General features: G+C 46.1%; 2 protein-coding genes across 6 annotated transcripts in view; one reads left to right on the forward strand and one right to left on the reverse strand.

Moving 5' to 3' along the window:
- Nucleotides 1-231: 231 nt before the first annotated feature.
- On the forward strand, nucleotides 232-927 carry LOC119930845 (acidic proline-rich protein PRP25-like). Its single transcript, XM_038749558.1, has 2 exons — nucleotides 232-632; nucleotides 744-927. The coding sequence occupies exons 1-2, from the start codon at nucleotides 232-234 to the stop codon at nucleotides 925-927; spliced, it is 585 nt and encodes a 194-aa protein (XP_038605486.1).
- DNAH7 (dynein axonemal heavy chain 7) overlaps nucleotides 906-22,798 on the reverse strand; it is a 356,587-nt gene continuing 334,694 nt past the window's right edge. For 4 of the 5 annotated variants that reach the window (XM_038748902.1, XM_038748901.1, XM_038748903.1 and 1 more), the window contains 4 exons: nucleotides 13,831-13,983; nucleotides 11,238-11,415; nucleotides 1,272-1,375; nucleotides 906-1,172 (listed from right to left, as the gene is read on the reverse strand). In XM_038748902.1, the coding sequence (XP_038604830.1) occupies nucleotides 966-1,172; nucleotides 1,272-1,375; nucleotides 11,238-11,415; nucleotides 13,831-13,983 (642 nt within the window). In that variant the 3' untranslated portion in view covers nucleotides 906-965. Of the gene's footprint in view, nucleotides 1,173-1,271; nucleotides 1,376-11,237; nucleotides 11,416-13,830; nucleotides 13,984-22,374; nucleotides 22,402-22,798 lie in introns of those variants that run through there. The other variant, XM_038748904.1, reaches the window with a different exon arrangement.

The raw sequence follows: 22,798 nt of genomic DNA on the forward strand, positions 1-22,798 counted from the left end.
TCCTCTGTCTCCGAGCACGCAGTCTCCCTCTGGAACGCGCCCCCGGCCGACCCTGTGATGGACACCACCCCCACCCTCCTTGGGCTTCCCTTCTCTCTCTCCGGGCACACGGTCTCCCCTTCAGGAACGCGCCCCCGGCCGACCCTGTGATGGACACCCCCCGGGCTTCCCTTCTCTCTCCGGGTTAGGCGTTGTCCCTTCCTCTGGAACGTGCCCCCAGCCGACCCTGTGATGGACACCCCCCAGGCTTCCCGCCTCTGCGCCCGGGCACATGGTCTCCCCTTCGGTAACGCGCCCGCTCGAGGCTGCCCTCGCCCTCCCGTCCTCCAAGGTCACCCCCATCCGCCACCCCGCCGGAGTCCCCGGCCTCGAAGGAGCGGGGACCCCGGAGACCCGGTGCCCGGCGACGGCCCGACGGCCAGCGGGCCGAAGCCGGGGCGGAGAAGGGGTCGCCACCATGCCAGCGGACGGGTTGGGCCTGCCCGGGGACCAGGGTCGCTCCGCCCCAACCCGCCGGACGCTGCTCACCCCCCGTCTCCCCGTCCGTCGTCGTCGTCACCCGTTCTGCCCGTGTGCCCGTCTCACGGTCAGCCCCGTGTGCCCGCCGTCACGCCCTACGACTCCCCGGAGTCGTAGCCCAGACTTTCTCGGTTCCTCCCTTCCCTTATTATTTTGTTTTTTTGTGATAAAGCGACCCTTTCTGATTTTTACCCGCTGGCTTGTTCTCGCGTTTCACTCCAAAGCCGGCAACGCCGATGCCCAAGAGCCGGCGGCCGCCAACGGCGTGCCCGTCCGGCGGGGAGCCGCCCTGGAAACGACGTCGCCGGTGCCCGCCCCGCGACTTCGACGCCAACGGTCTCGCAGCCCAGGCTTTATCGGTTCGTCTTTATGGTATCGACTGCTCACCCGCCGTTCCTCGCGCCTTAATCCCGTGCCCGCCCTCCGGATGCCAGGCCGGGCGTGCCCTAGGAGCCCAGCTGGCAGAGGAGGGCCACGCCGCGGCCGATCCAGTGCTCGGGGGGCCGGTCGGAGGGCAGGCTGACGGCGATGACGAAGTTGGTGGAGTGGCCGGTGGTGGACAGCGTGCCCCTCCGCTCGCCCGTCTTGTACAGCGGTGCCACGTAGCTGGGCCGCTGCGGGATGTCCGCCCGCTTGCAGGGGATCAGCCACATCTGGAGCGGGAGGGGACGGGACGGGGACGCCCCGAAAGCTCAGCGCCACCCTCCTCGGGTGCCCCCCGTCCCGCCCCGGTTGCCCCCCGAGGTACCCACCACGGGCAAGGCATCGTAGAGGATCTTGGGCCGCGATTCCCCGAGCCGGTGGGTCTGGCGGTCCCAGCGGGCGCCGTCCAGGAAGAGCCCGTGGATGTAGACCCCTGAGGGAACGATCGTAATAATACATTTATTAATTAATTTGAGAATCAATCAGTCGTATTTATTGAGCGCTTACTGTGTGCAAAGCACTGTACTAAGCGCTTGGGAAGTAGCGTGGCTCACTGGAAATTGCCCGGGCTTTGGAGTCGGAGTTCACGGGCTCAAATCCCGGCTCCGCCAATTGTCAGCTTCGGGCAAGTCACCTCACCTAATAATCATAATAATAATGATGGCATTTATTAAGCGCTTACTATGTGCAAAGCACCGTTCTAAGCACTGGGGAGGTAACAGGGTGATCAGATTGTCCCGTGGGGGGCTCACAGTCTTCATCCCCATTTTCCAGATGAGGGAACTGAGGCCCAGAGAAGTGAAGTAAGTTGCCCAAAGTCACACAGTTAGCTGGGATTTGAACCCATGACCTCTGGCTCCAAAGCCCGGGCTCTTTTCCACTGAGCCAATAATAATAATACATTAATTAATTAATTCGAGAAGCGCAGTGGAAAGAGCCCGGGCTTTGGAGTCGGAGTTCGCGGGCTCAAATCCCGGCTCCGCCAATTGTCAGCTTCGGGCAAGTCACCTAACCTAATAATCATAATAATAATGATGGCATTTATTAAGCGCTTACTATGTGCAAAGCACTCTTCTAAGCACTGGGGAGGTAACAAGGTGATCAGGTTGTCCCACGGGGGTTCACAGTCTTCATCCCCATTTTACAGATGAGATACTGAGGCTCAGAGAAGTGAAGTGACTTGCCCAAAGTCACCCAGCTAGCTGGGATTTGAACCCATGACCTCTGGCTCCGAAGCCCGGGCTCTTTTCCACTGAGCCAATAATAATAATACATTAATTAATTAATTCGAGAAGCGCAGTGGAAAGAGCCCGGGCTTTGGAGTCGGAGTTCGTGGGCTCAAATCCCGGCTCCGCCAATTGTCAGCTTCGGGTAAGTCACCTCACTGAATAATAATAATACTAATGATGGCATTTCTTAAGCGCTTACTATGTGCAAAGCACTCTTCTAAGCACTGGGGAGGTTACAGGGTGATCAGGTTGTCCCACGGGGGGCTCACAGTCTTAATCCCCATTTTCCAGAGGAGGTCACTGAGGCCCAGAGAAGTGAAGTAACTTGCCCCAAGTCACACAGCTAGCTGGGATTTGAACCCATGACCTCTGACTCCAAAGCCCGGGATCTTTTCCACTGAGCCAATAATAATAATAATAAATTAATTAATTAATTCGAGAAGCTCAGTGGAAAGAGCCCGGGCTTTGGAGTCGGAGTTCACGGGCTCAAATCCCGGCTCCGCCAATTGTCAGCTTCGGGCAAGTCACCTCACCTAATAATCATAATAATAATGATGGCATTTATTAAGCGCTTACTATGTGCAAAGCACCGTTCTAAGCGCTGGGGAGGTTACAGGGTGAGCAGGTTGTCCCACGGGGGGCTCACAGTCTTCATCCCCATTTTCCAGAGGAGGTCACTGAGGCCCAGAGAAGTGAAGTGCCTTGCCCAAAGTCACCCAGCTGACCAGTGGTGGAGCTGGGATTTGAACCCATGACCTCTGGCTCCAAAGCCCGGGCTCTTTTCCACTGAGCCAATAATAATAATACATTAATTAATTAACTAATTCGAGAAGCTCAGTGGAAAGAGCCCGGGCTTTGGAGTCGGAGTTCACGGGCTCAAATCCCGGCTTCGCCAATTGTCAGCTTCGGGCAAGTCACCTCACTTAATAATCATAATAATAATGATGGCATTTATTAAGCGCTTACTATGTGCAAAGCACTGCTCTAAGTGCTGGGGAGGTTTCAAGGTGATCAGGTGGTCCCACGGGGGGCTCACAGTCTTCATCCCCATTTTCCAGATGAGGTCACTGAGGCCCAGAGAAGTGAAGTGACGTGCCCAAAGTCCCACAGCTGACAATTGGTGGAGCGGGGATTTGAACCCAAGACCTCTGACTCCAAAGCCCGGGCTCTTTCCACTGAGCCACGCTGCTTCAGTTCCCTCATCTGGGCAATGGGGATTAAGACTGTGAGCCCCCCGTGGGACAACCTGATCACCTTGTAACCTCCCCAGCGCTTAGAACAGTGCTTTGCATGTAGTAAGTGCCTAATAAATGCAAAAAAAAAATTATATTAATATAATATAAATACCATTATTATAATTGTAGCCTCCCCAGTGCTTAGAGCAGTGCTTTGCACTGTAAGTGCTTAACATATACTATTATTATTATTATTATAAGACCCATGCTTTGCACATAGTAAGTGCTTAACAAATACCATTATTATTATTATTGTAGCCTCCCCAGCGCTTAGAGCAGTGCTTTGCACTGTAAGTGCTTAACATATACTATTATTATTATTATTATTATTATAAGAGCCATGCTTTGCACATAGTAAGTGCTTAACAAATACCATTATTATTATTATTGTAGCCTCCCCAGCGCTTAGAGCAGTGCTTTGCACTGTAAGTGCTTAACATATACTATTATTATCATTATTATAAGAGCCATGCTTTGCACATAGTAAGCGCTTAACAAATACCATTATTATTATTATTGTAGCCTCCCCAGCGCTTAGAACAGTGCTTTGCACATAGTAACCGCTTAACAAATACCGTTATTATTATTATTATTGTAGCCTCCCCAGCGTTTAGAACGGTGCTTTGCACATATTACAATATTAATATGAATATATTAATATTACCAATATGCCATTCATATTAATAATAGCGGTGGAGTGATTACATATTGCAATATTAATATGATCAAAATGTTATTATTCATACCAATATAATATGCGCAAAGCACTGTTCTGAGCGCTGGGGGGGTGGCTACAATAATGATAATGGTATTTGCTAAGTGCTCACTATGTGCAATAAGCACTGGGGAAGCCACAATAATAATAATAATAATGGTATTAAGCACTTACTATGTGCTAAGCGCTGGGGAGGTTACAATAATGATAATGGTATTTGTTAAGCACTTACTACGTGCAAAGCTCTGTTCTAAGCGCTGGGAGGCTACAATAATAATAATGGTATTTGTTAGGCACTTACTATACGCAAAGCTCTGTTCTAAGCGCTGGGGAGGTTACAATGATAATAATAATGGCATTTGTTAAGCGCTTACTATGCAAAGCACTGCTCTACGCGCTGGGGATGAAATGGGGATGAAGACTGGGAGCCCCAAGGGGGACAACCTGATCACCTTGTATCTCCCCCAGCGCTTAGAACAGTGCTTGGCACCTAGTAAGCGCTTAACAAATACCACCATTATCATCATTATTTTTCTCTGGGCCTCAGTTCCCTCATCTGTAAAATGAGGATGAAGCCTGTGAGCCCCACGGGGGACAACCTCATCACCTTGTATCCACCCCAGCGCTTAGAACAGTGCTTGGCACCTACTAAGTGCTTAACAAGTACCATTATCATCATTATTTTTCTCTGGGCCTTGGTGACCTCATCTGTAAAATGAGGATGAAGACTGTGAGCCCCACGGGGGACAACCTGAATACCTTGTATCTCCCCCAGCGCTTAGAACAGTGCTTGGCACCTAGTAAGCGCTTAACAAATACCATCATCATCATTATTTTTCTCTGGGCTTCAGTTCCCTCATCTGTAAAATGGGGATGAAGACTGGGAGCCCCACGGGGGACAACCTCATCACCTTGTATCCACCCCATCGCTTAGAACAGTGCTTGGCACCTAGTAAGTGCTTAACAAATACCATCATTATCATCATTATTTTTCTCTGGGCCTCAGTTCCCTCATCTGTAAAATGAGGATGAAGCCTGTGAGCCCCACGGGGGACAACCTCATCACCTTGTATCCACCCCAGCGCTTAGAACAGTGCTTGGCACCTAGTAAGCGCTTAACAAGTACCACTATCATTATTATTTTTCTCTGGGCTTCAGTTCCCTCATCTGTAAAATGAGGATGAAGCCTGTGAGCCCCACGGGGGACAACCTCATCACCTTGTATCCACCCCAGCGCTTAGAACAGTGCTCGGCACCTAGTAAGCGCTTAACAAATACCATCATCATCATTATTTTTCTCTGGGCTTCAGTTCCCTCATCTGTAAAATGGGGATGAAGACTGGTAGCCACACGGGGGACAACCTGATCACCTTGTATCCACCCCATTGCTTAGAACAGTGCTTGACACCTAGTAAGCGCTTAAATGCCATCATTATCATCATTATTTTTCTAGGGGCCTCAGTTCCCTCATCTGTGAAATGAGGATGAAGCCTGTGAGCCCCACAGGGGACAACCTGATCACCTTGTATCTCCCCCAGCGCTTAGAACAGTGCTCGACACCTAGTAAGTGCTTAACAAGTACCATTATCGTCATTATTTTTCTCTGGGCTTCAGTTCCCTCATCTGTAAAATGAGGATGAAGCCTGTGAGCCCCACAGGGGACAACCTGATCACCTTGTATCTCCCCCAGCGCTTAGAACAGTGCTCGGCACATAGTAAGCGCTTAACAAATACCATCATCATCATTATTTTTCTCTGGGCTTCAGTTCCCTCATCTGTAAAATGGGGATGAAAACTGGTAGCCACACGGGGGACAACCAGATCACCTTGTATCTCCCCCAGCGCTTAGAACAGTGCTCGGCACCTAGTAAGCGCTTAACAAATACCATCATTATCATCATTATTTTTCTCTGGGCCTCAGTTCCCTCATCTGTAAAATGAGGATGAAGCCTGTGAGCCCCACGGGGGACAACCTCATCACCTTGTATCCACCCCATCGCTTAGAACAGTGCTTGGCACCTAGTAAGCGCTTAACAAATACCATCATTATCATCATCATTTTTCTCTGGGCCTCAGTTCCCTCATCTGTAAAATGAGGATGAAGCCTGTGAGCCCCACGGGGGACAACCTCATCACCTTGTACCCACCCCATCGCTTAGAACAGTGCTTGGCACCTAGTAAGCGCTTAAATGCCATCATTATCATCATTATTTTTCTAGGGGCCTCAGTTCCCTCATCTGTGAAATGAGGATGAAGCCTGTGAGCCCCACAGGGGACAACCTGATCACCTTGTATGTCCCCCAGCGCTTAGAACAGTGCTCGACACCTAGTAAGTGCTTAACAAGTACCATTATCGTCATTATTTTTCTCTGGGCTTCAGTTCCCTCATCTGTAAAATGAGGATGAAGCCTGTGAGCCCCACGGGGGACAACCTCATCACCTTGTATCCACCCCAGCGCTTAGAACAGTGCTCGGCACCTAGTAAGCGCTTAACAAATACCATCATCATCATTATTTTTCTCTGGGCTTCAGTTCCCTCATCTGTAAAATGGGGATGAAGACTGGTAGCCACACGGGGGACAACCTCATCACCTTGTATCTCCCCCAGCGCTTAGAACAGTGCTCGGCACCTAGTAAGCGCTTAACAAATACCATCATCATCATTATTTTTCTCTGGGCTTCGTGACCTCATCTGTCAAATGGGGATGAAGCCTGTGAGCCCCACGGGGGACAACCTGATCACCTTGTATCCACCCCATTGCTTAGAACAGTGCTTGGCACCTAGTAAGCGCTTAACAAATACCATCATCATCATCATTTTTCTCTGGGCTTCAGTTCCCTCATCTGTAAAATGGGGATGAAGACTGGTAGCCACACGGGGGACAACCTCATCACCTTGTATCCACCCCATTGCTTAGAACAGTGCTTGGCACCTAGTAAGCGCTTAAATGCCATCATTATCATCATTATTTTTCTAGGGGCCTCAGTTCCCTCATCTGTGAAATGAGGATGAAGCCTGTGAGCCCCACAGGGGACAACCTGATCACCTTGTATCTCCCCCAGCGCTTAGAACAGCGCTCGACACCTAGTAAGTGCTTAACAAGTACCATTATCGTCATTATTTTTCTCTGGGCTTCAGTTCCCTCATCTGTAAAATGAGGATGAAGCCTGTGAGCCCCACAGGGGACAACCTGATCACCTTGTATCTCCCCCAGCGCTTAGAACAGTGCTCGGCACATAGTAAGCGCTTAACAAATACCATCATCATCATTATTTTTCTCTGGGCTTCAGTTCCCTCATCTGTAAAATGGGGATGAAAACTGGTAGCCACACGGGGGACAACCAGATCACCTTGTATCTCCCCCAGCGCTTAGAACAGTGCTCGGCATCTAGTAAGCGCTTAACAAATACCATCATTATCATCACTATTTTTCTCTGGGCCTCAGTTCCCTCATCTGTAAAATGAGGATGAAGCCTGTGAGCCCCACGGGGGACAACCTCATCACCTTGTATCCACCCCAGCGCTTAGAACAGTGCTTGGCACCTAGTAAGCGCTTAACAAGTACCACTATCATTATTATTTTTCTCTGGGCTTCAGTTCCCTCATCTGTAAAATGAGGATGAAGACTGTGAGCCCCACGGGGGACAACCTGATCACCTTGTATCTCCCCCAGCGCTTAGAACAGTGCTCGGCACCTAGTAAGCGCTTAACAAATACCATCATCATCATTATTTTTCTCTGGGCTTCAGTTCCCTCATCTGTAAAATGGGGATGAAGCCTGTGAGCCCCACAGGGGACAACCTGATCACCTTGTATCTCCCCCAGCGCTTAGAACAGCGCTCGACACCTAGTAAGTGCTTAACAAGTACCATTATCATCATTATTTTTCTCTGGGCCTCAGTTCCCTCATCTGTGAAATGAGGATGAAGCCTGTGAGCCCCACAGGGGACAACCTGATCACCTTGTATCTCCCCCAGCGCTTAGAACAGCGCTCGACACCTAGTAGGTGCTTAACAAGTACCATTATCATCATTATTTTTCTCTGGGCCTCAGTTCCCTCATCTGTGAAATGAGGATGAAGGCTGTGAGCCCATGACCTCGGACTCCAGAGCCCGGGCTCTTTCCACTGAGCCACGCGGCTTCTCTGCAAGAAGCCCTGAGCCACGCTGCAAGAGCCCGGGCTTAAGAGACAGAGGTCGTGGGTTCGTTCATTCCTTCATTCAATCGTATTTATTGAGCGCTTACTGTGTGCAGAGCAGTGGACTAAGCGCTTGGGAAGTCCAAGTTGGCAACATCTAGAGACGGTCCCTACCCAACGACGGGCTCACGGTCTAGAAGGGGGAGACGGACGACACAACAAAACACGTTAACAAAATAAAATAAAGAGAATAAATATGTACAAATAAAATAGAGTAATAAATACGCACAAACATATATACATATATACAGTAATAAATACTCCCCAACATATATACATATATACAGGTGCTGTGGGGAGGGGAAGGAGGTAAGGCAGGGGGGATGGATCCCCTCCAGTCTTGTATCCTTAGAACATTCATCCATTCATTCAATCGTATTTATTGAGCGCTTACTGTGTGCAGAGCACTGGACTAAGCGCTTGGGAAGGACAAGTTGGCAACATCTAGAGACGGTCCCTACCCAACAGTGGGCTCACAGTCTAGAAGGGGGAGACAGGGAACAGAACCAAACATATTAACAAAATAAAATAAATAGAATAAATATGGACAAATAAATAGAGTAATAAATATGCACAAACATATACATATATACAATACATGCATGTATATACATATGTATACATATATGCATACATACAATAATCTTCTAGACTGTGAGCCTTCTAGACTGTGAGCCCACTGTTGGGTAGGGACCGTCTCTATATGTTGCCAACTTGTTCTTCCCAAGCGCTTAGTCCAGTGCTCTGCACACAGTAAGCGCTCAATAAATACGATTGAATGAATGAATGAATGAAATGCCATCATTATTATTACTATTATCACCATCATAACTGATCAGCAACGGTTGACCGTCTCTATATGTTGCCAACGTGTACTTCCCAAGCGCTTAGTCCAGTGCTCTGCACACAGTAAGCGCTCAATAAATACGACTGCATGGATGAATGAATATATACAGGTGCTGTGGGGAGGGGAAGGAGGTAAGGCGGGGGCGATGGATCCCCGCCAGTCTTGTATCCTCCCCAGTGCTTAGAACATTCATTCCTTCATTCAAGCGTATTTATTGAGCGCTTACTGTGTGCAGAGCACTGGACTAAGCGCTTGGGAAGTACACGTTGGCAACATATAGAGACGGTCCCTACCCTAGAAGGAGGAGACAGAGAACAAAACAAAACACATTAAGAAAATAAAATAAATAGAATAAATATGTACACACAAAATAACAGAGTAATAAATACGCACAAACATACATATATACAATCCATACACACACACACACACACACACACACACACACACACACACACACACACACACACATATATACATACAATAATCTTCTAGACTGTGAGCCCACTGTTGGATAGGGACTGGCTCTATATATTGCCAACTTGGGCTTCCCAAGCGCTTAGTACAGTGCTCTGCGCACAGTAAGCATTCAATAAATACAATTGATTGATTGAAATATGGTTGAATGAATGAATGAGGTAACGCAGGGGGGATGGACTCCCCCCATCTTAATCAATCAATCATATTTATTGAGCCCTTACTGTGTGCAGAGCACTGTACTAAGCGCTTGGGAAGTCCAAGTTGGCAACACTTACAGACGGTCCCTACCTAACAGTGGGCTCACAGGCTAGAAGGGGGAGACAGATGACAAAACAAAACATATTAACAAAAAATAAAATAAATAGAATAGATATGTACAAGTAAAATAAATAAATAAATAGAATAATAAATATGCACATTTATACATATATATAACACATACATACGTATATGCATATACGTATTGTATACATATATACAATAATCTTCTAGACTGTGAGCCCACTGTTTGGTAGGGACCATCTCTATATGTTGCCAACTTGTACTTCCCAAGCGCTTAGTCCAGTGCTCTGCACACAGTAAGCGTAAGCGCTCAAAAAATACCATTGAACGGATGAATGAATGAATATATACAGGTGCTGTGGGGAGGGGAAGGAGGTAAAACTGTGAGCCCGCCGTTGGGTAGGGACCGTCTCTATATGTTGCCAACTTGGGCTTCCCAAGCGCTTAGTCCAGTGCTCTGCACACAGTAAGCGTTCAATAAATACGATTGATTGATTGAAATATGGTTGAATGAATGAATGAATGAGGTAAGGCGGGGGGGATGGATCCCCCACCCATCTTAATCAATCAATTGTATTTATTGAGTGCTTCCTGTGTGCAGAGCACTGGACTAAGCGCTTGGGAAGTCCAAGTTGGCAACACATAGAGACAGTCCCTACCCAACAGCGGGCTCAAAGTCTAGAAGGGGGAGACAGACAACAAAACAAAACATATTCACAAAATAAAATAGAGAGATATGTACAAGTAAAATAGAGTAATAAATACGCACAAACACATATACATATATACAGTACATGCATACACACACACACATATATACAAGTAAAATAAATAGAGTAATAAATACGCACAAACACATATACATATATACAGTACATGCATACACACACACACACACACACACACATATATATATACGTATACATATATACAATAATCTTCTAGACTGTGAGCCCACTGTTGGGTAGGGACCATCTCTATATGTTGCCAACTTGTACTTCCCAAGTACTTAGCCCAGTGTTCTGCACACAGTAAGCACTCAATAAATACGATTGAATAAATGTATGAATGAGGTAAGGTGGGGGGGATGGATCTGCACACAGTAAGCGCTCAATAAATACGATTGATTGATTAAATACGATTGATCCTCCCCAGCGCTTAGGACGGCGCTTTGCACGTAGTAAGCGCTTAATAAATGGCATTATTAACAAATATCAGTACTGTGCCTCGCCGCGAATGGCCTCGGGGTTGCGCCCGTTCTGGAGGTCAGGGGTCAGGGGTCAGGGGTCGGGCGGGGAGCGGCCTTACCGTCCTCGGGCGCCTGTTTGTACTCCTTGTCTTCCAACACCTCGTAGTCGAAGCCCAGCAGGTCGATGGGGATGGTGTATTTGCGGGCGAAGTTCTGCTGGGCCCCCGTCAGGAAGGCTTGCGTGAAGAAGAACCCCGACAGCCAGAAGACGGGCGGCGGGCCGTTCTCGTACCAGGCCTGCTGGGCGGGAAGGTGATGACGATGATGATGGTATTCGTTCATTCATTCAATCGTATTTACTGAGCGCTTACTGTGTGCAGAGCACTGGACTGAGCGCTTGGGAAGTACAAGTTGGCAACACAGAGAGAACGTCCCTACTCAACAGAGGGCTCACAGTCTAAATCTCCATCTCTGCCCCTGCTCTCTCCCGTCCCTCCAGGCTTGCATCTCCTCCTGCCTTCAGGCCATCTGGATGTCTGCCCGCCACCTAAAACTCATGTCCAAGACTGAACTCCTTGTCTTCCCTCCCAAACCTTGCCCTCTCCCTGACTTTCCCATCTCTGTTGACGGCACTACCATCCTTCCCGTCTCACAAGCCCGCAACCTTGGTGTCATCCTCGACTCCGCTCTCTCGTTCACCCCTCACATCCAAGCCGTCACCAAAACCTGCCGGTCTCAGCTCCGCAACATTGCCAAGATCCGCCCTTTCCTCTCCATCCCAACCGCTACCCTGCTCATTCAAGCTCTCATCCTATCCCGTCTGGACTACTGCATCGGCCTTCTCTCCGATCTCCCATCCTCGTGTCTCTCCCCACTTCAATCCATACTTCATGCCGCTGCCCGGATTGTCTTTGTCCAGAAACGCTCTGGGCATGTTATTCCCCTCCTCAAAAATCTCCGGTGGCTCCCAATCAATCTGCGCATCAGGCAGAAACTCCTCACCCTGGGCTTCAAGGCCGTCCATCCCCTGGCCCCCTCCTCCCTCACCTCCCTTCTCTCCTTCTCCAGCTCAGCCCGCACCATCCGCTCCTCCTCCGCCACTAATCTCCTCCCCGTTAGGCCTCGTTCTCGCCCGTCCCACCGTCGACCCCCGGCCCACGTCCTCCCCCGGGCCCGGAATGCCCCCAATCCCTCCCAACACCTGCCAAGCTCACTCTCTTCCCTTCAAGGCCCTACTGAGAGCTCACCTCCTCCAGGATGCCTTCCCACACTGAGCCCCCTCCTTCCTCTCCCCCTCGTCCCCCTCTCCATCCCCCACGTCTTACCTCCTTCCCTTCCCCACAGCACCTGTATATATGGATATATGTTTGTACGGATTTATTACTCTATTTATTTTACTTGTACATATCCATTCTATTTATTTTATTTTGTTAATATGTTCTGTCTTGTCTGTCTCCCCCTTCTAGACTGTGAGCCCACTGTTGGGTAGGGACCATCTCTATATGTTGCCAACTTGGACTTCCCAAGCGCTTAGTCCAGTGCTCTGCACACAGTAAGCGCTCAATGAATACGATTGATTGTTAGAAGGGGGAGACAGAGAACAAAACAAAACATATTAACAGAATGAAATAAATAGAATCAATGTGTACAAGTAAAATAAATAAATGGAGTAATCAATCAATCGTATTTATTGAGAGCTTACTGTGTGCAGAGCACTGGACTAAGCGCTTGGGAAGTGCAAGTTGGCAACATATAGAGATGGTCCCTACCCAACAGTGGGCTCACTACATACAAACATATATACTATGTGCAGAGCACCGTTCGAAGCGCTGGGAAGAGATCGGACGGTCAACCAATCAATCAATCAACTGTATTTATTGAGCGCTTACTGTGTGCAGAGCACCGTACTAAGCGCTTGGGAAGTCCAAGTTGGCAACATATAGAGACAGTCCCTACCCAACAGTGGGCTCAATACGTCCAAACATATATACTATGTGCAGAGCACCGTTCGAAGCGCTGGGAAGAGATCGGACGGTCAACTAATCGATCAATCGTATTTATTGAGCGCTTACTGTGTGCAGAGCACTGGACTAAGCGCTTGGGAAGTCCAAGTTGGCAACATCTAGAGACGGTCCCTACCCAACAGTGGGCTCAATACGTACAAACATATATACTACATGCAGAGCACCGTTCGAAGCACTGGGAAGAGATCCGACTGTCAATCAATCAATCAATCAATTGTATTTATTGAGCTCTTACTGTGTGCAGAGCACTGGACCGAGCGCTTGGGAAGTACAAGTTGGCAACATATAGAGACAATCCCTACCCAACAGGGGGCTCATTCGTACAAACATATATACTATGTGCAGAGCACCGTTCGAAGCGCTGGGAAGAGATCGGATGGTCAGTCATTAATCAATCGACCGTATTTATTGAGCGCTTACTGTGTGCAGAGCACTGGACTAAGCGCTTGGGAAGTCCAAGCTGGCAACATCTAGAGACGGTCCCTACCCAACAGCAGGCTCAATACGTACAAACATCTATACCACGTGCAGAGCACCGTTCGAAGCGCTGGGAAGTGATCGGATGGTCAATCAATCAATCGTATTTATTGAGCGCTTACTGTGTGCAGAGCACTGGACTAAGCGCTTGGGAAGGACAAGCTGGCAACGTACAGAGGCGGTCCAGGCCGGCGTCCCCAACCCCTCTCACCTGCAGGAACCTCAGCCTGTCCAGGAAGTCGGCGACGTAGCTGCCCAGGGGCTTGAGGCTGGGATACGACTTGGTCATCCACGTTCCCGGGATCTTCCCGCTCAGGATGCTTCCCGCCACTTCCTCCAGCTCGGCCGACATCACCACCAGACCCTGCCGGGAAGGGCGGCTCAGACCCCCAGTGGCCCCCAGTGCGCGCGCCGATCCCCTCCGTCGGCGCCGACGAGAATAATAATAATAATAATAATAATAATAATAATAATAATAATAGCATTTATTAAGCGCTTACTATGTGCAAAGCACTGTTCTAAGCGCTTAATAAATGCTATCATTATTATTACTAATATATAAGATAGTATATAAGGTATATAAGACATATATATATACAATAATAATAATAATAATAGTAATAGCATTTATTAAGCACTTACTATGTGCAAAGCACTGTTCTAAGCGCTTAATAAATGCTACCATTATTATTACTACTATATAAGATAGTATATAAGGTATATAAGATATATATACATATATACAATTATATGTAATATAATATAATATAATAATATAAAGCACTTACTATGTGCAAAGCACTGTTCTAAGCGCTTAATAAATGCTATCATTATTATTACTAATACATAAGATAGTATATAAGGTATATAAGATATATAAGATATATATATATGCAATAATAATAATAATAATAATAATAGCATTTATTAAGCACTTACTATGTGCAAAGCACTGTTCTAAGCGCTTAATAAATGCTATCATTATTATTACTACTATATAAGATAGTATATTAGGTATATAAGGTATATATATACATATATACAATTATATGTAATATAATATAATAATAATATAAAGCGCTTACTATGTGCAAAGCACTGTTCTAAGCGCTTAATAAATGCTATCATTATTATTACTAATACATAAGATAGTATATAAGATATATAAGATATATATATATATGCAATAATAATAATAATAATAGTAATAGCATTTATTAAGCACTTACTATGTGCAAAGCACTGTTCTAAGCGCTTAATAAATGCTATCATTATTATTACTACTATATAAGATAGTATATAATGTATATGAGATATATATACATATATACAATTATATGTAATATAATAATAATAATAATATAAAGCGCTTACTATGTGCAAAGCACTGTTCTAAGCGCTTAATCAATGCTATCATGATTATTATTCATATATAAGATAGTATATAAGGTATGAGCCCACTATTGGGTAGGGACTGTCTCTATATGTTGCCAAATTGTACTTCCCAAGCGCTTTGTACCGTGCTCTGCACACAGTAAGCGCTCAATAAATACGATTGATGATGATGGTATATAAGATATATAAGATATATAATATATAAGATAATATATCTTATATAATATAATAAGATAATATATAACATTATATATTATATTATATATATTATATATTATATCTTATATTATCATCATCTACCGTACTTATTGAGCACTTACTGTGTGCAAAGCACTGTTCTAAGCGCTTAATCAATGCTATCATGATTATTATTCATATATAAGATAGTATATAAGGTATGAGCCCACTGTTGGGAAGGTACCGTCTCTATATGTTGCCAAATTGTACTTCCCAAGCGCTTAGTACAGTGCTCTGCACACAGTAAGCGCTCAATAAATACGATTGATGATGATGGTACATAAGATATATAAGATATATAGTATATAAGATAATATGTCTTATATAATATAATAAGATAATATATAATATTATATATTATATATATATTATCATCATCAATCGTATTTATTGAGCGCTTACTGTATGCAGAGCACTGTACTCAGCGCTTGGGAAGTATATTATATATAATATAATAAGATAATATATAAGATAGTAATGATAATAAGCGCTTAGTGCAGTGCTCTGCACACAGTAAGCGCTCAATGAATACGATTGATGATTGATGATAATAATAATAATGATGGCATTTATTAAGCGCTTACTATGTGCCAAGCACTGTTCTAAGCACTGGGGAGGTTACAAGGTGATCAGGTTGTCCCATGTGGGGCTCACCGTGTCTTAATCCACGTTTTACAGATGAGGGAACTGAGGCCCAGAGAGGTTAAGTAATGATAATAATAATGATGATGGCATTTATTAAGCGCTTACTACGTGCAAAGCACTGTTCTAAGCGCTGGGGAGAATACAAGGTGATCAGGTTGTCCCATGTGGGGCTCACCGTTTTCGTCCCCATTTGACAGATGAGGGAACTGAGGCCCAGAGAAGTTAAGTAATGATAATAATAATAATGATGGCATTTATTAAGTGCTTACTATGTGCAAAGCACTGTTCTAAGCGCTGGGGAGAATACAAGGTGATCAGGTTGTCCCGTGTGGGGCTCACCGTCTTTATCCCCATTTGACAGATGAGGGAACTGAGGCCCAGAGAAGTGAAGTAATGATAATAATAATAATAATGATGGCATTTACTAAGCGCTTACTATGTGCAAAGCACTGTGCAGGGCTCACTGTCTTCATCCACATTTGACAGATGAGGGAACTGAGGCCCAGAGAAGTTAAGTAATAATAATAATAATAATAATAATAATAATAATAATAATAATGGCATTTATTAAGTGATTACTATGTGCCAAGCACTGTTCTAAGCGCTGGGGAGAATACAAGGTGATCAGCTTGTCCCACGTGGGGTTCACAGTCTTAATCCACATTTGACAGATGAGGGAACTGAGGCCCAGAGAAGAGAAGTGACTTGCCCAAAGTCACACAGCCGACAAGTGGCGGAGGCGGGATTTGAACCCATGACCTCTGACTCCAAAGCCCGGGCTCTTTCCACTGAGCCACGCTGCTTCTCATAATGTCGGTGTTCGTAAGGATGATAATCATGGTAAGGATGGCGTTTGTTCAGTCCGGTGCTCTGCACACAGTAAGCGCTCAATAAATACGATTGAATGAATGAATCATCATCAACTGTATTTATTGAGCGCTTACTATGTGCAGAGCACTGGACTAAGCGCTTGGGAAGTCCAAGTTGGCAACATCTAGAGACGGTCCCTACCCAACAGCGGGCTCACAGTCATCATGTTGTCCCATGTCACGGTCTTCATCTCCATTTAATAATAATAATAATAACAATAATAATAACGATGGCATTTATGAAGTGCTTACTATGTGCAAAGCACTGTTCAAAGCGCTGGGGAGAAATGGGGATTTAAGACTGTGAGCCCCCGTGGGACAACCTGATCACCTGATATCCGCCCCAGTGCTTAGAACAGTGCTTTGCACATAGTAAGCACTTAAATGCCATCATCATTATTATTATTCATCCATTCAATCGTATTTATTGAGCGCTTACTGTGTGCGGAGCACTGTTCTAAGCGCTGGGGAGGTCATCTGTAAAATGGGGATTTAAGACTGTGAGCCCCCCGTGGGACAACCTGGTCACCTTATGGCGGCCCCAGTGCTTAGAACAGTGCTTTGCACATAGTAAGCACTTAACAAATGCCATCATCATTATTATTCATTCATTCATTCAATCGTATTTATTGAGCGCTTACTGTGTGCAGAGCACTGGACTAAGCACTTGGGAAGTCCAAGTTGGCAACATCTAGAGACGGTCCCTCCCCAACAGCGGGCTCACAGTCTAGAAGGGGGAGACAGAGAACAGAACAAAACATATTAACAAAATAAAATAAATAGAATAGATTTGTACAAATAAAATAAATAGAGTAATAAGTCCATACAAACAGATATACATATATACAGGTGCTGTGGGGAGGGGAAGGAGGTAAGGGGGGGGGATGGAGAGGGGGGCGAGGGGGAGAGGAAGGAAGGGGCTGAGTGTGGGAAGGCCTCCTGGAGGAGGTGAGCTCTCAGAAGGGCCTTGAAGGGAGGCCCTAAATTTGTTAAGCGCTTACTATGTGCCAAGCACTGTTCTAAGCGCCGGGGGTAGATACAAGGTCATCATGTCGTCCCATGTCGCTGTCTTCATCCCCATTTAATAATAATAATAATAATAATAATAATAATAATAATAATAATAGCATTTATTAAGCGCTTACTATGTGCAAAGCTGGGGAGGTCATCTGTAAAATGGGGATTTAAGACTGTGAGCCCCCCGTGGGGCAACCTGATCACCTTATATCCACCCCAGTGCTTAGAACAGTGCTTTGCACATAGTAAGTGCTTAACATATGCCATCATTATTATTCATTCAACCGCATTTATTGAGCACTTACCGTGTGGAGAGCACTGGACTAAGCACTTGGGAAGTACAAGTTGGCAACATCTAGAGACGGTCCTGACCCAACAGTGGGCTCACAGTCTATCATTATTATTATTATTACAAGGTGATCAGGTTGTCCCACTGGGGGGGTCTCACAGTCTTCACCCCCATTTTACAGATGAGGGAACTGAGGCCCAGAGAAGTGAAGTGACTTGCCCAAAGTCACACAGCTGACAATTGGCAGGGCCGGGATTTGAACCCATGACCTCTGACTCTAAAGCCCGGCCTCTTTCCACTGAGCCACGCTGCTTCCCATTTGACAGATGAGGGAACTGAGGCCCACAGAAGTGAATCGACTTGCCCAAGATCACCCAGCAGACGAGTGGTGGAGCCGGGATTAGAACCCACGACCCCTGACTCCCGAGCCCGGGCTGGTTAATGATGGTATTTGTTAAGCGCTGACTATGTGCCAAGCACTGTTCTAAGCGCGGGGGGAGACGTAAGGTCATGAGGTTGGCCCAAGGGGGGCTCAGGGTCTTCATCCCCATTTTATAGATGAGGGAACTGAGGCACAGAGAAGTTAAGTGACCTGCCCAAGGTCACACAGCAGATAAGTGGCGGAGCTGGGATTCGAACCCATGACCTCTGACTCCAAAGCCCGGGCTCTTTCCACTGAGCCACGCTGCTTCTCTAGTAATGATGGCATTTGTTAAGCGCTTACTATGTGTCAAGCACTGTTCTAAGCGCTGGGGGGATACAAGGTGATCAGGCTGTCTCACGGGGAGCTCACGGTCTTCATCCCCATTTGACAGATGAGGGAACTGAGGCCCAGAGAAGTGAAGTGACTTGCCCAAAGTCACACAGCTGACAAGTGGTGGGGGCAGGATTCAAACCCACGACCTCTGACTCCCAAGCCCGGGCTCTTTCCACTGAGCCATGCTGCTTCTCTAGTAATGATGGCATTTGTTAAGCGCTTACTACTAATAATAACAATGATGGTGTGTGTTAAGCGCTTACTATGTGCCAAGCACTGCTCTAAGCACTGGGGGAGATACAGGGTCATCAGGTTGTCCCCCGTGGGGCTCACAGGCTTCACCCCCATTTTACAGATGAGGGAACTGAGGCCCAGAGAAGTGAAGTGACTTGCCCGAGGTCACCCAGGAGACGAGTGGCGGAGCCGGGATTAATATCAATCAATCAATCAATCAATCAATCGTATTTATTGAGCGCTTACTATGTGCAGAGCACTGTACAAGCGCTTGGGAAGTACAAATTGGCATCACATAGAGACAGTCCCTACCCAACAGTGGGCTCACAGTCTAAAAGGGGGAGAATAATAATAATAATAATTTTGGTATAATAATAATGGTATTTGTTAAGCGCTTACTGTGTGAAAGCACTGTTCTAAGCGCTGGGGGGATACAAGGTGATCAGGTTTTCCCATGGAGGGCTCACAGTCTTCATCCCCATTTTCCAGATGAGGGAACTAAGGCCCAGAGAAGTGAAGTGACTTGCCCAAAGTCACACAGCTGACAAGTGGCGGAGCCGGGATTTGAACCCATGGCCTCTGACTCTGAAGCCCGGACTCTTACCACTGAGCCATTTGTTAAGCACTTACTATATGCCAAGCACTGTTCTAAGCGCTTGGTAGATACAAGGTGATCAGGTTGTCCCCCGTGGGGCTCACAGTCTTCATCCTCATTTTCCAGATGAGGGAACTGAGGCCCAGAGAATAATAATAATGGCATTTGTTAAGCGCTTACTATGTGCCAAGCACTGTTCTAAGCGCTTGGTAGATTCAAGGTGATCAGGTTGTCCCCCATGGGGCTCACCGTCTTCATCCTCATTTTCCAGATGAGGGAACTGAGGCTCAGGGAATAATAATAATGGCATTTGTTAAGCGCTTACTATGTGCCAAGTACTGTTCTAAGCGCTGGGTAGATACAAGGTGATCAGGTTGCCCCACCTGGGGCTCACAGTCTTCATCCCCGTTTTCCAGATGAGGGAACTGAGGCCCAGAAAAGTGAAGTGACTTTCCCAAGGTCACACAGCTGATGAGTGGCGGGGCTGGGATTAGAACCCACAACCGTTGGCTCCCAAACCCGGGCTCCTCCCACTAAGCCACACTGCTTCTCAATATGCCAAGCACTGTTCTAAGCGCTGGGGGGATGTGCCCCGTGGGGCTCCCAGTCTTCATCTTTGGGCAAGTCACTTCACTTCTCTGGGCCTCAGTTCCCTCATCTGGAAAATGGGGATGAAGACTGGGAGCCCCCCGAGGGACAACCTGATCACCTTGTAAGCTCCCCAGCACCTAGAACAGTGCTCTGCACATAGTAAACGCTTAACAAATGCCATTACTATTATTATTATTATTATTATTATTATTATTATTATTATTATATAGAGACAGTCCTACCCAACAGCAAGCTCAGAGTTCCCTCAGTTCCCTCATCTGTAAAATGGGGATTAAGACTGTGAGTCCCATGTGGGACAATCTGATCACCTTGTATCCCCCCCAGCGCTTAGAACAGTGCTCTGCACATAGTAAGCGACTAACAAATGTTATTATTATCATGATTATGATTATGATTATGAATATGATATAGAGACGGTCCCTACCCAACAGCGGGCTCAGAGTTCCCTCAGTTCCCTCATCTGTAAAATGGGGATGAAGACTGTGAGTCCCACGTGGGGCAACCTGATCACCTTGTATCCCCCCCAGCGCTTAGAACAGTGCTTGGCACATAGTAAGCGCTTAACAAATGCTATTATTATTATTATTATTATTATTTTATCATTATATAGAGACGGTCCCTACCCAACAGCGGGCTCAGAGTTCCCTCAGTTCCCTCATCTGTAAAATGGGGATGAAGAGTGTGAGTCCCACGTGGGGCAATCTGATCACCTTGTATCCCCCCAGCGCTTAGAACAGTGCTTTGCACATAGTAAGCGCTTAACAAATGCTATTATTATTATTATTATTATTATTATTATTATTATTATTATTATTATTATTATTATTATTATTATTATTATATAGAGATGGTCCCTACCCAACAGCGGGCTCAGAGTTCCCTAAATTCCCTCACCTGTAAAACGGGGATGAAGACTGTGAGTCCCACGTGGGGCAACCTGATCACCTTGTATCCCCCCCAGCGCTTAGAACAGTGCTTGGCACATAGTAAGCGCTTAACAAATGCTATTATTATTATTATTATTATTATTATTATTATTATTATCATTATATAGAGACGGTCCCTACCCAACAGCGGGCTCAGAGTTCCCTCAGTTCCCTCATCTGTAAAATGGGGATGAAGAGTGTGAGTCCCACGTGGGGCAATCTGATCACCTTGTATCCCCCCAGCGCTTAGAACAGTGCTTTGCACATAGTAAGCGCTTAACAAATGCTATTATTATTATTATTATTATTATTATTATTATTATTATTATTATTATTATTATTATTATTATTATATAGAGATGGTCCCTACCCAACAGCGGGCTCAGAGTTCCCTAAATTCCCTCACCTGTAAAACGGGGATGAAGACTGTGAGTCTCACGTGGGACAACCTGATCACCTTGTATCCCCCCCAGTGCTTAGAACACTGCTCTGCACATAGTAAGCGCTTAACAAATGCTGTTATTGTTATTGTTGTTGTTATTATTATTATTATTATTATATAGAGACGGTCCCTACCCAACAGTGGGCTCAGAGTTCCCTCAGTTCCCTCATCTTTAAAATGGGGATGAAGACTGTGAGCCCCACGTGGGACAACCTGATCACCTTGTATCCCCCCCAGCACTTAGAACAGTGCTTTGCACATAGTAAGTGCTAGTAAGTGCTTAACAAATGCCATTATTATTATTATTATCATTATTATTATTATATAGAGATGGTCCCAACCCAACAGCGGGCTCAGAGTTCCCTCAGTTCCCTCATCTGTAAAATGGGGCTGAAGACTGTGAGCCCCCCGTGGGACAACCTGATCACCTTGTATCCTCCCCCAGCGATTAGAACAGTGCTTTGCACATAGTAAGCGCTTAACAAATGCTATTATTATTATTATTATTATTATATAGAGACGGTCCCTACCCAACAGCAGGCTCAGAGTTCCCTCAGTTCCCTCATCTGTAAAATGGGGATGAAGACTGTGAGCCCCACGTGGGACAACCTGATCACCTTGTATCCTCCCCCAGCGCTTAGAACAGCGCTTTGCACATAGTAAGCGCCTTACAAATGCCATCAGTATTATTATTATTATTATTATTATTATTATTATTATATAAAGATGGTCCTTACCCAACAGCAGGCTCAGAGTTCCTTCATCTGTAAAACGGGGATGAAGACTGTGAGTCCCATGTGGGACAACCTGATCACCTTGTATCATCATGAATCGTATTTACTGAGCGCTTACTGTGTGCAGAGCACTGTACTAAGCGCTTGGGAAGTACAAATTGGCAACATATAGAGACAGTACCCCCCACTCCGCGCTTAGAACAGTGCTTTGCACATAGTAAGCGCTTAACAAATTCAATCATATTTATTGAGCACCTACTGTGTGCAGAGCACTGGACTAAGCGCTTGGGAAGTACAAGTTGGCAACATAACAAATACCAACATCCTCAGTTTACCAATGAGGGAACCGAGGCCTAGAGAAGGTCTAGACTGTGAGCCCACCGTCAGGGAGGAACCATCTCTAGATGTTGCCAACTTGGACGTCCCA

This window comes from Tachyglossus aculeatus, chromosome 7 (assembly GCF_015852505.1).
Source record: "Tachyglossus aculeatus isolate mTacAcu1 chromosome 7, mTacAcu1.pri, whole genome shotgun sequence".
Taxonomy (NCBI): Eukaryota; Metazoa; Chordata; class Mammalia; order Monotremata; family Tachyglossidae; genus Tachyglossus; species Tachyglossus aculeatus.

What these genes read in the sequence shown, in the direction of transcription:
- LOC119930845 (XM_038749558.1), top strand. Translation starts at nt 232, where the DNA reads ATGGACACCCCCCAGGCTTCCCGCCTCTGCGCCCGGGCACATGGTCTC. An exon ending in CCCTACGACTCCCCGGAGTC is followed by an intron (nt 633 to 743) that starts GTAGCCCAGACT and finishes TTCACTCCAAAG; the next exon opens with CCGGCAACGCCGATGCCCAA.